The 10,854-nt window shown below is 42.5% G+C and overlaps 1 protein-coding gene across 3 annotated transcripts; it reads right to left on the bottom strand.

The window, feature by feature from the left end:
- Nucleotides 1–1,872: 1,872 nt before the first annotated feature.
- On the bottom strand, nucleotides 1,873–9,522 carry khdc4 (KH domain containing 4, pre-mRNA splicing factor). 3 transcript variants are annotated; one of them, XM_017415259.3, is made up of 14 exons: nucleotides 9,378–9,522; nucleotides 8,850–9,024; nucleotides 7,538–7,672; nucleotides 7,363–7,442; nucleotides 7,216–7,268; nucleotides 6,932–7,125; nucleotides 6,388–6,599; nucleotides 6,186–6,246; nucleotides 4,960–5,020; nucleotides 4,517–4,788; nucleotides 4,179–4,322; nucleotides 3,597–3,706; nucleotides 3,416–3,504; nucleotides 1,873–2,644 (listed from the first exon to the last, which is right to left on the bottom strand). In XM_017415259.3, the coding sequence occupies exons 1-14, from the start codon at nucleotides 9,404–9,406 to the stop codon at nucleotides 2,412–2,414; spliced, it is 1,848 nt and encodes a 615-aa protein (XP_017270748.1). In that variant the 5' UTR covers nucleotides 9,407–9,522; the 3' UTR covers nucleotides 1,873–2,411. The 3 variants fall into 3 exon arrangements, 2 of the variants coding, with proteins under 2 accessions (XP_017270748.1, XP_017270749.1); XR_003039120.2 differs by having other exon boundaries at nucleotides 2,585–2,644; nucleotides 3,597–3,678; XM_017415260.3 differs by lacking the exon at nucleotides 1,873–2,644 and having other exon boundaries at nucleotides 3,362–3,504; nucleotides 3,597–3,678.
- Nucleotides 9,523–10,854: the final 1,332 nt, after the last annotated feature.

Raw genomic sequence — 10,854 nt, 5'->3', positions numbered from 1 at the left:
TTCCCAGGTTTTCAAGAAAAAGGAAGTTTTTCAGTAATTCTTCACCTCTTATATAAGTCTGTTTGTCACCAACAGGAAACAGACAGAAGGAAGTTTTTTTTTTTAAGTGAAAGAAATAGCTAAGAGGTTGATGATTCTTGCTTCGTATTTCAGAGTCTTGGATTAATGTCCAGACTTTTTAACATTTATAGAACAAATGCAAACACTGTGATGAATCTGATGTTTAAACACAACTTCAGTAACTTCATGCTTGACATAGTAGAAAAAAAATGCATATAATAGCTGCCATAGTTACCTGATGCGCAAAATTCTGTAATATTGTTTAGCTTTAACTGAACCAGCAACAGAGGGTTCAAGAATTGATTTGATAGCCAAGACCCTGAGAGGACCAGTGTTTTGAAAGGAAGCCGGTTTAACAAGAGTTGGGGAGACAAGCTTACTAAACAAACCCTGGTGATGGTGAGCCTAAATGTGGCCGTCCCGACCTTTCTTCTGGCTAGGCTCACGTATATCTGGTGAGTAAGTCGGCGAGATAACGGGTAGTGACTAGGCCTGTCGCGATAAACGATAAATCGAATAATCGCACGATAAATTAAAATGAGTTCGATGAGTTTCATTTATCGGCGTTATCATTCCTTCGTGTCTCTCTGTCTTTCTACGGAAGACGCTGGAGGACAAAAAGGCTCCGGTGCTCTTCACTGACACCCCCCCCCCCTTCTGTTAGCGTCAGGGGGCGTGGCCTATCGCGTCAGGCAGTCAGCCGAGGCGCCTCGTCTTGTAGCCCGTTAGCATTAGCCCCCGCTAGGAGTTAGCAAGCTAAAGAAACGCTGTTTGATATCGGAGGAAAAAACAAAATGGAATTGGTTTCAATTTGAAGTAACAGCAGCGGTGTGGGAGCACTTCGGATTCAAACCAAATGACCTAGGAGAACCGCTGAACCTCTGAGAAAAGGTATGTTGCATTTCTGCTTTTGTTTGTTTGCACTTTTTGTTTCTAAAACTGTCAGTTCTATCCGTCTTCTCTAAATAAAACTAATGATTATTACTTTTTGAAGGGAAGTTTAGTTTACAGACTTAGTAATCCGTAGTGTTTTGGTTTTATTTCCGTTTTTTTAAAAGTTTTTATTCAAGTGGATTCCTTGTTAATGCAGACAGAGTCCATTTTGTTTTTGTTTTCGGTTGTTTTGTTTACTTTGTGTTAAGTGTTCTTTTGAAAGTAAAGTTTATTAATCTTTGAGAGGATGTACTTCCACTATTATGTTATTATCCTTACATTAGATTAAAACGGCCTCCAAATAATATTATCGCTTATCGTAATAACTTCTGAGACAATTAATCGTCCAGCAAAATTTGTTATTGTGACAGGCCTAGTCTTGACCCCTATAATCTGATTGAGGGCAGCCTACGTCTGCCTCAGAGGAGTCATCAAATCTGCAGGTGGGACAAATCTTTAGATGGACCGTTTCTGGTGGGGTGTCGCCATATTTTACCATTTCCTCTACAGACATGGGTGGGGTAAACGCTCCACAGCCTCCTACTTCCTGTTTATTCATAGTCTAAAAAAACTGTACAATAGAGGCGGATTGTAATTGCAGTTATTTACTTCCACTGCGCGTTCTTCCCCCTCTCTGTTAAGATGCCCAACGACAGGTATCCACAGTGGAGACAGTTGCCGTGGAAACTATAATCTGTCGCCAAGGTGGAGCCTGGTTTGGGAGCTGTTCAGCATCCCAGGTCACAGCAGCGAGCTGTCCACTCCTTTGAGGGAGCTTTAGAGTCTAATAGGTCACTTTTGGCCATTTATGGAAACTCGCATACATCAGAAAACAAGAGTTTCACATTTCAAGCAAAATTAGCTACATAACCATGCACGAAACATCCAAATAAACTGAGTTTATTTCATAAAAGCATTAAATAAATTAAGAAGGTACACTACTTGTAACTTCAGTAAGATCCATACACAAAAAAAGTAAATTAGGAAAGAATGAGGAAACAAACAGAAAAGAATAAGACAGAAAATGAAGCTTTGAAATAAAAGAAAAACTAGTTAGTGATGTACATCATTCAACTTAGATTTTTATATTTTTTTTGTAAAGACACTATTTTCAAACACTTAATGGTGTGGCTTTGATTAAAAAAAAAAAAAAAAAGCAATGTCACTTTTTTATCCATGAAATAGAGTCAAGTGTTTGTCGTGCAAAATGTTCATCTTTAAACTATAATGTGGACATAGGAGTTGCAAAAAAAAAAACAGTTTATCCACTTGAACCTCAGAACTGAAATAAATACTAAAACTCCACAGGAAGCTGTGAAGAATCGTCCTTGTGATCAAAGGTGGTGAGAAACAAGAGGCTCAGTTCAGGCGAAGGTACTGTAAGACTGAGGAAAGCACTGAGGAGGTTATTCCAGTTTCTATCGTGCCATCCAGAAAGGTATAGACTGCTGCTGTGGTTGTGTTTCGGCACGAGACGGTGGCGGAGGCGGGGAGCGATAGCCCCGTGTCCAGCCTGAAGAGGCAGAGGTGGGGTGAGCTGCCCTAGAGTTACCTGGCCATGAGGCTTTGGAGGCGGCGTTGTCCTCCTCTTCGTCAGAGGAGTCACCTGTGTACACCACCAAACCCGTTTTTAGTCTTTTCACAACCGGCTCTGAAAGAAGAACAAAAAAAAAAAAAAAAAGGGAGAAAATAGAAGAGAGAGACACGTGGAGAGGAGAGAAACAAAAACAAGTTTCCATCGCAACAAGTTCAGTACAAACAGCATTTTGGGAGAAACAAATAGTTATTAGATTCGGGTTAAATTTGAGTCAGCAGAGCGGAGGAAGGGGGGGCAGCCGTTCGCGTAAGAGCCGTCCAATCGAGCGGCAGGACGGCGTCGAGGGTCGAGTCGTGCCCCACCCCCAACCAGAATCCAGCATCACCCCCCAGAGACACATGGAAGAGAAGAAAAAACACAAAGAAAAGAAAAAACAAAACAAAAACAGGAAAGGTTCTTGTTAGCAAGGAGACAAAAACTACAAACAGTCCAGACTGATGATGTCATCAGAACGTGACGGCATGTTGGACTTGATTTATTACACGACCGACAGGCTGAACAGGTCACAGGTCGTACCTCTGACTCTGTATTTGGAGTTTTAAGTCACATCTGGAGAGTCCTGGCTCGTAAAAAGCAAACAGTTCAAGCTGAATGCTCGTTTTTATCCAATATTTTTATATATCTGTTGGGTTTACGTGACACACGAACTGCTTTAAATTAAATAAAACTCACTCTAGTGTTCTGTGAAAGAATTGTACTCTTTCCACCTCTACGTTACAGGGGAGAAGAGATCGAGGTAAATCCTAATTAAGGTCGCAGCTCAGAGTCACGAACTGAGGATCTGGGTGGGTGGCGGGGTTTCAGCCCACGGGATAATGCCCTTACCCACAGGGCCTTGCTGTGCCCTCCTGTCTTCCATCCTGGGTCTCACTCCATTAACAGGGATGGATGGCGGCGGAGGCATTAGCTGCCGACTGGAAAACACAAAGCGAACATGTGAATCACCTCTGCATTTTCACAGCTTTAATATTTAACAGTTAAATGGTTATTGGACGAAACTACACACCAGTCCCTCTCACTCGGCGGGCCAGAGGAACTCGGTGGTGGGGGTCTTGTCGTCTCTGTGCTGCCCACTGAGAAGCCTGCACCTAAATTAGTCATATGAATGGGTCCATGCTATGAGCAGAAAAACACACAGCCACGATTAGCAGACGTCCTCCTCTAAAGCCCTGTCCTGACACCTCAATATTAAAAAAAAAATCAACTGTACCTATTAAAAGAAATTCCCCAAAGCCTGAAATTGTACTAAATTATTTTCCCCATATCTCTTATGAGAGATACTTTAAAAAAAATCATCCAACAAAATACCTTTTCTGAAAATCCATATAAGAAGAAGAAGTGTGCAGGTAAACTAACTGAGTCTAACCAGGAAACGGCGTGCGTCAAACAAGCTACACGAAACATTTAAACCCAGGAAGGATGAAATGGTAAGATGTAAACTGAACCAGCGCGTGTTTACACAGACATTACATACAATTGGCTGATGGATGAGGGAAAAAGAAAAAACAATCGCGAGAAAAGTGGGGCAAAAACGAGGGGTGAAAAAACACGAAGCGACGCTGCAAACGTAAAAGAACTGTTTCATTACCTGATAACCAAACAGGCCGCTGTCCCTCTCGTCCGGCACCTCCTCCGTGAAGCGTCTTTTCTGCGGCGGGTTGGCGGGGCCGGCGGGGGGCGGAGCTTTGGATGGTGCTGCAGCAGAGGGAGGAAAAGGAACTGGAGGAAGAGTCTGCACAGAGGAGCCAAACAACACCAATGGGTTATTTCTTTGCAATGTGATCTGAATTCAGTGTTCTTCTGCATCTTTAAAAAGTGTCTGAACGAACACAGGCTGAAGCCATAAAACAAAAAAAAACCTGAAGCTTTTGCAATGTAATGCAAGCGCTACACTGATGACGTGATAATAGAAGGTTGTATTCCTACCTGTTGCAGAGTGTCTGAGGCAGGGGCCACAGTCGGAGCAGGGACGGGGCCAGCGGCGGGAACGGGAGCGGAGCCCGGCCGCAGAGGATACTGAGAAGGCATGCCCGCAGGAGCCACGGCAGGTATGGGGGGCGGTACGGGATAAGGTGGCGGGACCGGTAGGGGCTTGGGTGGAGGTGGTATGGACAAGGAGTAGTGTTTCTGGTATCCAGCTGGGGAGAAGTAAGGAGGCGGAGGAGGCACTCCGTTCACCACCGGAGGCTGGGTGAAGCCTGGGGAACGGGAAGAGAACACGTCATGTCACGCCGCCGCAGTTTATTAATTGTCTGTGTTCATGTTTATCACAACAACTCATCAGGAGGTCCAAACACGACATGAAAAGCGTCGTCTGATAAATGTTTCAGGCGTGTCTTAAGCACAGAAAAGTGCGAGTTGTGTTGTACCTTGTTGCGTTGGCATCACTGGGCCCATTTGATTAAGGTAGCGAGAATATTCTGCATGAACCTAGAAGAAAAACAAAAAAAGAAACATTGCAGATGATAAAGATGAGCAGATATAAAAAATATGTCACTGCATCTTGAGAGAAATGTGTAACAATTAGAGCTATTAAATGGTTTCTTTCCCTACATCAGCACCTGTAAGCAGCAGCGCATCTTTCCTTTGAACCTTTACCTTAAAGTTGTATTTTTGCAGATGGCATTTTCTGCAGAAAAGACTTGTGGTTTTAGGCAGAATGACGAAGATGCTAACACCATCTATACTTTTGTGACTTATGTATGCAAAATATTATCTCAGCGGAACATCTGCAGAAGCCACAAGAGACTACGTGTTTTGCTTTTTAACTTTTCACTTTGTGTGCCACACTTTTTTTTTACGGCAGTCATTTCTCCTCTTCTAAGCAGCTTAACGGTTTAGATTAGTGCAACTAGCCACAGATAATTTGTTGCCATTACATAAAAGTAAGAACGTACGGTCACTTTCTGCTGACATGATCATATTTTCCTGACTCACCCCGTCTGATAGCGATCTTCATATGCAAATACGGTTTCCATCTAATTGCAGATCTCGTTAACACCGTCACACTCTTGTTACTGGATTAACATATTTGCCGTCTGCACTTCTCACAATTGTTTTGATACAGAATCGAATGCTCACAGTCGTTTCGGAAAAATATTAAAACTCCTTCGACAAACTTGGTTATTTTAAAGTCACGTTTGAATGAAAACCATACATCTTAACCTGCTAGAACTCTGTTCAGCTAGAACAAGAGCTAAAATAAGGAAAATTTCTACCCAAGAATGTTTATTTGGGTTTTTTTCCTGCATTTAATTTTTCCAGCAGACTGCTATAAGACCTGATTATCTTCCTGAGTGAAGAGTTTGCGGCAGTGGTTAATCATTTCAAACATCCCTGATCCATTCATGATCCTGAAACCTGAACTGAAAACTGCAGGGAAGCCAATAAGTTATTATCTGATTTTGACTTTATTAACCCAAAGTTTTAGTGTCCTAATCTTTTATACGTTATCTGTACTTGTAATAAAACAGAGACTTGGACAAAGTTTTGTTTCACAGGTAGATTTAATCAGTTAGTTTGGTCAAAACTGTAATCTCGATTATCAAAAACGATGATTTGTTGAGTTTGGAGATGTAGTCACTGGATTACTCACCGTCTGAAGAAGATTCTCACACAAGGTTTTTGCTGCTGCGAGTCCTTCTGGTTTAGGATGACTAGAAAAGCAAAACATCAGCATTTAGTACTAATTAAGCCACACAGCCAGACAAAAAAACAACAACTATAGATTGTGACATAATTCAGAATTACTCTAATGAGCAAACAGTTTTCTTGAATCAGAAGACGGCGGCGCCCACCTAATGTAAATATACATGGGTTCAAAGGCCTCTCGTCCAGAGGCGGGTTCTAAACAGCCTGATCCTTTTCCTCGGAGGAAAACTTTGGCCCCGGTCTCAGCCTGAATGTGCTGCAGATATGAACAGCCGGGGCCCTCAACGCGCTCCTTGACCACAAACCCTGGGACGGCGTGCTCCAGGCCCACGAAGATCTTATCCTGAACGTAATGCATCTGAGAAATGGAGCACAAAAAAGGGACCTTTAAGTGATCCCGTAAGCAGTTCGACCCACCAGGAAAAGGACAGTGGCTGTTATCAGGTGATGGTGGCCTTTTTATACGTTAATGCTCGCAAATGAGCTCTTTGAGATTAGTTGCAATACAAATAAAATTTAAACTTTCTAACAACAAAAGTGCATCTGTGTTAGGAAAACAAGATTTCAAGACATAAACGTTTAAATACAGAACCATAGACACGTCGTGTTCATATATTTAAATGTATATGTTCACAGGAAAAACAGCTTCGGTCTGTGTTGGAGTTTGAAACTGCACCTAAACCACCTTACCCCTGACTGAAAGTGAGATTTGTGGTTGGTAACGGGGGGGAGTGAGGATGGAGGCGGGTTCTGCTGACGGTAGACGGTGACTGGAGCCCGACTTGGGGAGAAAGAGGTGGAGGTGGAGGTGGAGGAGGAGGATGAAGCAGTCGCAGCCTTCACAACACCGTTGGCGATGATCTCTTTGATTTTATTCACTGCTCCTGGAGAAGGAGGGAACGAGAACGTCGGTCAGACCACAGCCTGCGTGGAGCACGCATTCACAACAACATAAAGCTCACAAAAGTACTGACTGTCGACGAGCTCTCTTGTCTGTCCTTGAATGTGCAAATACAGAGGTCGCTCTCTGTGGGAGCAGAAACGAGGTCATATTAACAGAGCGTCTGCAGCTTTTATGGTCAACTGCTAAAAATATATATATATAAAACAAGAAAAGTCACCCTGCCAGCGCTTTGCTCTTCTCCTCTGCTGTCATGTAACGCCCTCTAGTTGAAACCGCAGCTTCACTCACTTTACTGATCTGCAGATAAACAACAACATATATGTATAAAAAAAAAACATCCTCAAGCGTTCAACTCAGTGCTGTAAATTCCACTTGTTCGTGTTGCTGCTGACCTCATCCTGTATGTGCCCGCGCGTCAGGAGATTTCGACAGTTCGAAGGGACGTCATTAATCTCGACTTCAGCTATCACCAGGTCATCTTTGGGTTTTGTTGATGCTGGGAGTTTTACAACACTGCTAGCCTGAGACTGAACGACAAGACAAAGTTAGACTGAAAGTTAGTACGATGATATAGTTTGATTTATGCTTCTGCAAAGAAGAAACCGTACAAGTAGCTTCCATCATTGAAAGAATTTAGACTTGTGTAACTTCAAAGAACTACGGCTATTGTAGCAGAAAACTTCCTATTTTCTGATTAAATTGTGAGCTTAAAGTAGTATGCCATGTTTACACGGTACCTACACACAGGTCATCATGTCTGAATGACTACAGTGCTGTTCAACCACCTCCTGATAAAATATTACTTTTAAGTTAAGCAGCATATTTTTAGGGTCACATGTCTCCTTATAGTGTAGTAGAGGTGGTCTGGACCCCTACTATCTGCATAGCAATACGTAATGTGGTAGATTTCTCTTTAGTTTAATGTTTGTTCTGATTGTTTTAGAGCGGACTGGACCTGCTGCGGTCACTGTAAGTTATAATCCGCTGTGTCAACCACCAAACAATGGTCTAAGCAGTGTCATAAAGCATCATATTCACCTAATTAAGCACAGAGGTGATGTTACATTTACTGTAAAGCTGTGTTAAAAACAGCTGACAGCCATAAGCTCTCTTTACGGTGGATTTTTAGAGGTAAAAAAAAAAACTTAAGTCTTTGCTCTGATGCAGAGCACTGTGAAGTCAATGGTTGTGTTATATTTCTCCCATATCCTGTTTGTTAGGAATTAAACTCTGCCAAAGATAACGCTACGAAATACAACTTAAATGGAGCTGAACCGAGGTAACGTTAAACAAATAACAAAGCTTGGATGTTTGAATGTACTGGAATTTTTACAGATACCCCATCAGACCTGCTGTTGTCCCGTTTGCTGCTCGGTTTTGCAGCCCACTGTGTGATTGTGACGTGGCAGATTACTCCCATTATTTGCCGATCGCAAAAAGAAAAACTTTTAGGATACGCATTAAACTGCAAGGCTCTCAGTCAGAGCTGTCCACTCGCAATCGAATCATCCAAGATGGACATAAAGCTCCAGCAGGTCTGAACAGGGCCTTAGTAACACAGTCTGTCACAAAAAAATCTGCACAAACACAGCTCGGTTTATGGATTTGGAAGATAAATTAGTCTTCACACAAGCAGGAATACAACTCTGACAGCCACAACATCAGACCACTTCTTTCTAAGAGAGAAAACACGGAGCATATAACCTTCTCAGGTGGTCCCGGGGTGCTTATTTGTGAGGGATGGAGCTTGCCTTTGGCCACCAACATAGCGTTAATCTTGGCAGCTACTGCAGCTGCAGCATCCAGAGCCCCGGTGGGGGCAGCATCAGCCTCCCCCATCCCACTGGAGCCAGAAAACTGGTCCCATTTGCTGGGGCGCCTGGGAAAGCAGAAAGACAGGAGGGTTATTACATTAGTAAAGAAGTGGAGCCTTGATCAGCTTCTTCTTCTGCTGTAAACTGACAGCTAGCTGTTGTCATTGACAGCTAACCACAGATAGTCCTTACAACAATAAAAACACAATCAAACCCGCATGTTTTTTATGAAGCATGTCCCTTTTAGTGTAAGTTCAGGACAACTAACATAAGCCAGAACAGAACTAGCCCCACAGCACACCGCTATAATTATATAAGACGGCGAACATTAGCTAGCTAGCCCGGCTAACTGAATGCCTTTGGGCTACGTGTCAAAAAACACACAAAAAACCTTTCGGGAGTCCATTTCGGCACCTACCCGCTGTTTTGTGCTCCACAATATGACATTAATATTCAGCCAAACAGGAATTCTTGTCTTAATGCAAAAGCTAAACGCTGACAAATTCTCCAGACTTCCCCACAGCTTCTTTTGTAAGCTTTGCTAGCAGCTTGCTAGCTACTGCTCGTTTCCGCCTCCGGTTCGGTGTTATGCCGAGGAATGTACCCCCCGCCGTAAAGCACACCTCCGTGGTGGGAAGGAAGATTTATTCAGATATAAAATTACTATTTTTTTTACTGCTCCTCCTAGTAGTAACTCTTTTATTTTCACCTTTTAGGTTCGTAGTGTGAACAGGGTGCTTCTTATGGTGGCTACAAGTGCAACTTTTCTTTTTTCAGAAAAAAATAAAACAAAAAGTTGCATCCTCCCAGCATATTTTTTTTATTTTAAACTGGAATGCTTTTAGATACATGTGTCTTTGAGAGGTTTAGAAAACCATATCTTAGTTTTCCACTTTTAATGTTTTTTTTCACTCAATTTATTTGTAGAAAACAATGTTTTCCGATGAGCGTCCTTTGACGGGGGTGAGTTTTTCGGCACAACACCTAGTGCCGCTAATAAACCAAACCACCAGGGGGCGCCAAACACCAACCTCGCCTGTCCTGCTTCTCATCCTTTTGGTGCCACACTTGAAGACCTTCCTCTGAGGTGACATTAAAGTGTCCAGAGGAGGACAGAGAGCTTCAGCTGCTGGACTTCCTTCATGACCCGGGTAAGTTGAAGCAGTTCAGTATATATTTTTTTAAATGTCTTGCAGAATGTCTGTGTTTTAGCAGCTTTTGTGCGTTGATTTTAAATGGGATTTTTATAATTGAATTAAACTGTTTCTTAATTTTACAGTTTTAACTGTAAATATATGCTTGTGGTATCAATATAAGCTGGTGTATTAATCGTGTCAGCTTTAGCTCAACTGTAATGGCACAATATAGTCACAAACTGAGCAAAATGACTAATTATTCACATTTTAATGTGTATGATTGGCTTTTATTGCTTTTCAACTTGTATATTTGTGTACTTATTTAAAAAAGAGGTTAAGCATCAGGCATGTAAATTGAACTTGATTTGGAGGACATCAGAGCTGCAGCTGAGGAGAATCAGTCCCTGACAAAAAGACGGATTCTGCAGAATGAGGCCAACGGCCAGAAACCTGCGCGGAGTGGCAGCATCATGCAGCCTGTGCAGATGTGGCTCACACAGAGTCACTCAGGCAGGTGTACAGTTACTGACCCCCCCAGGGGCTCAGAGACATGTCCAAGGCGGGGGGTCGCATGTTAACCTGCAGCACGGCGGATCAGCTGACTGAATTTCTTTTCTTTTGTAATGCAGAGGGATAAAAAGCACCTTTAATTTCTTAAAATTGATTAGGATTGAGCCCCAACACGAGCGTTTAGGATTTTACATCCTCATCCATTGTGAAGTTGAACATTTTTATCATTTTAAAAGTTGAAGTAATAGA

Source organism: Kryptolebias marmoratus, linkage group LG16, assembly GCF_001649575.2.
Source record: "Kryptolebias marmoratus isolate JLee-2015 linkage group LG16, ASM164957v2, whole genome shotgun sequence".
Lineage (NCBI taxonomy): Eukaryota > Metazoa > Chordata > Actinopteri > Cyprinodontiformes > Rivulidae > Kryptolebias > Kryptolebias marmoratus.
The sequence above is the reverse complement of the archived record's forward strand: the minus strand, read 5'-3'. Positions and strand labels throughout refer to the sequence as shown.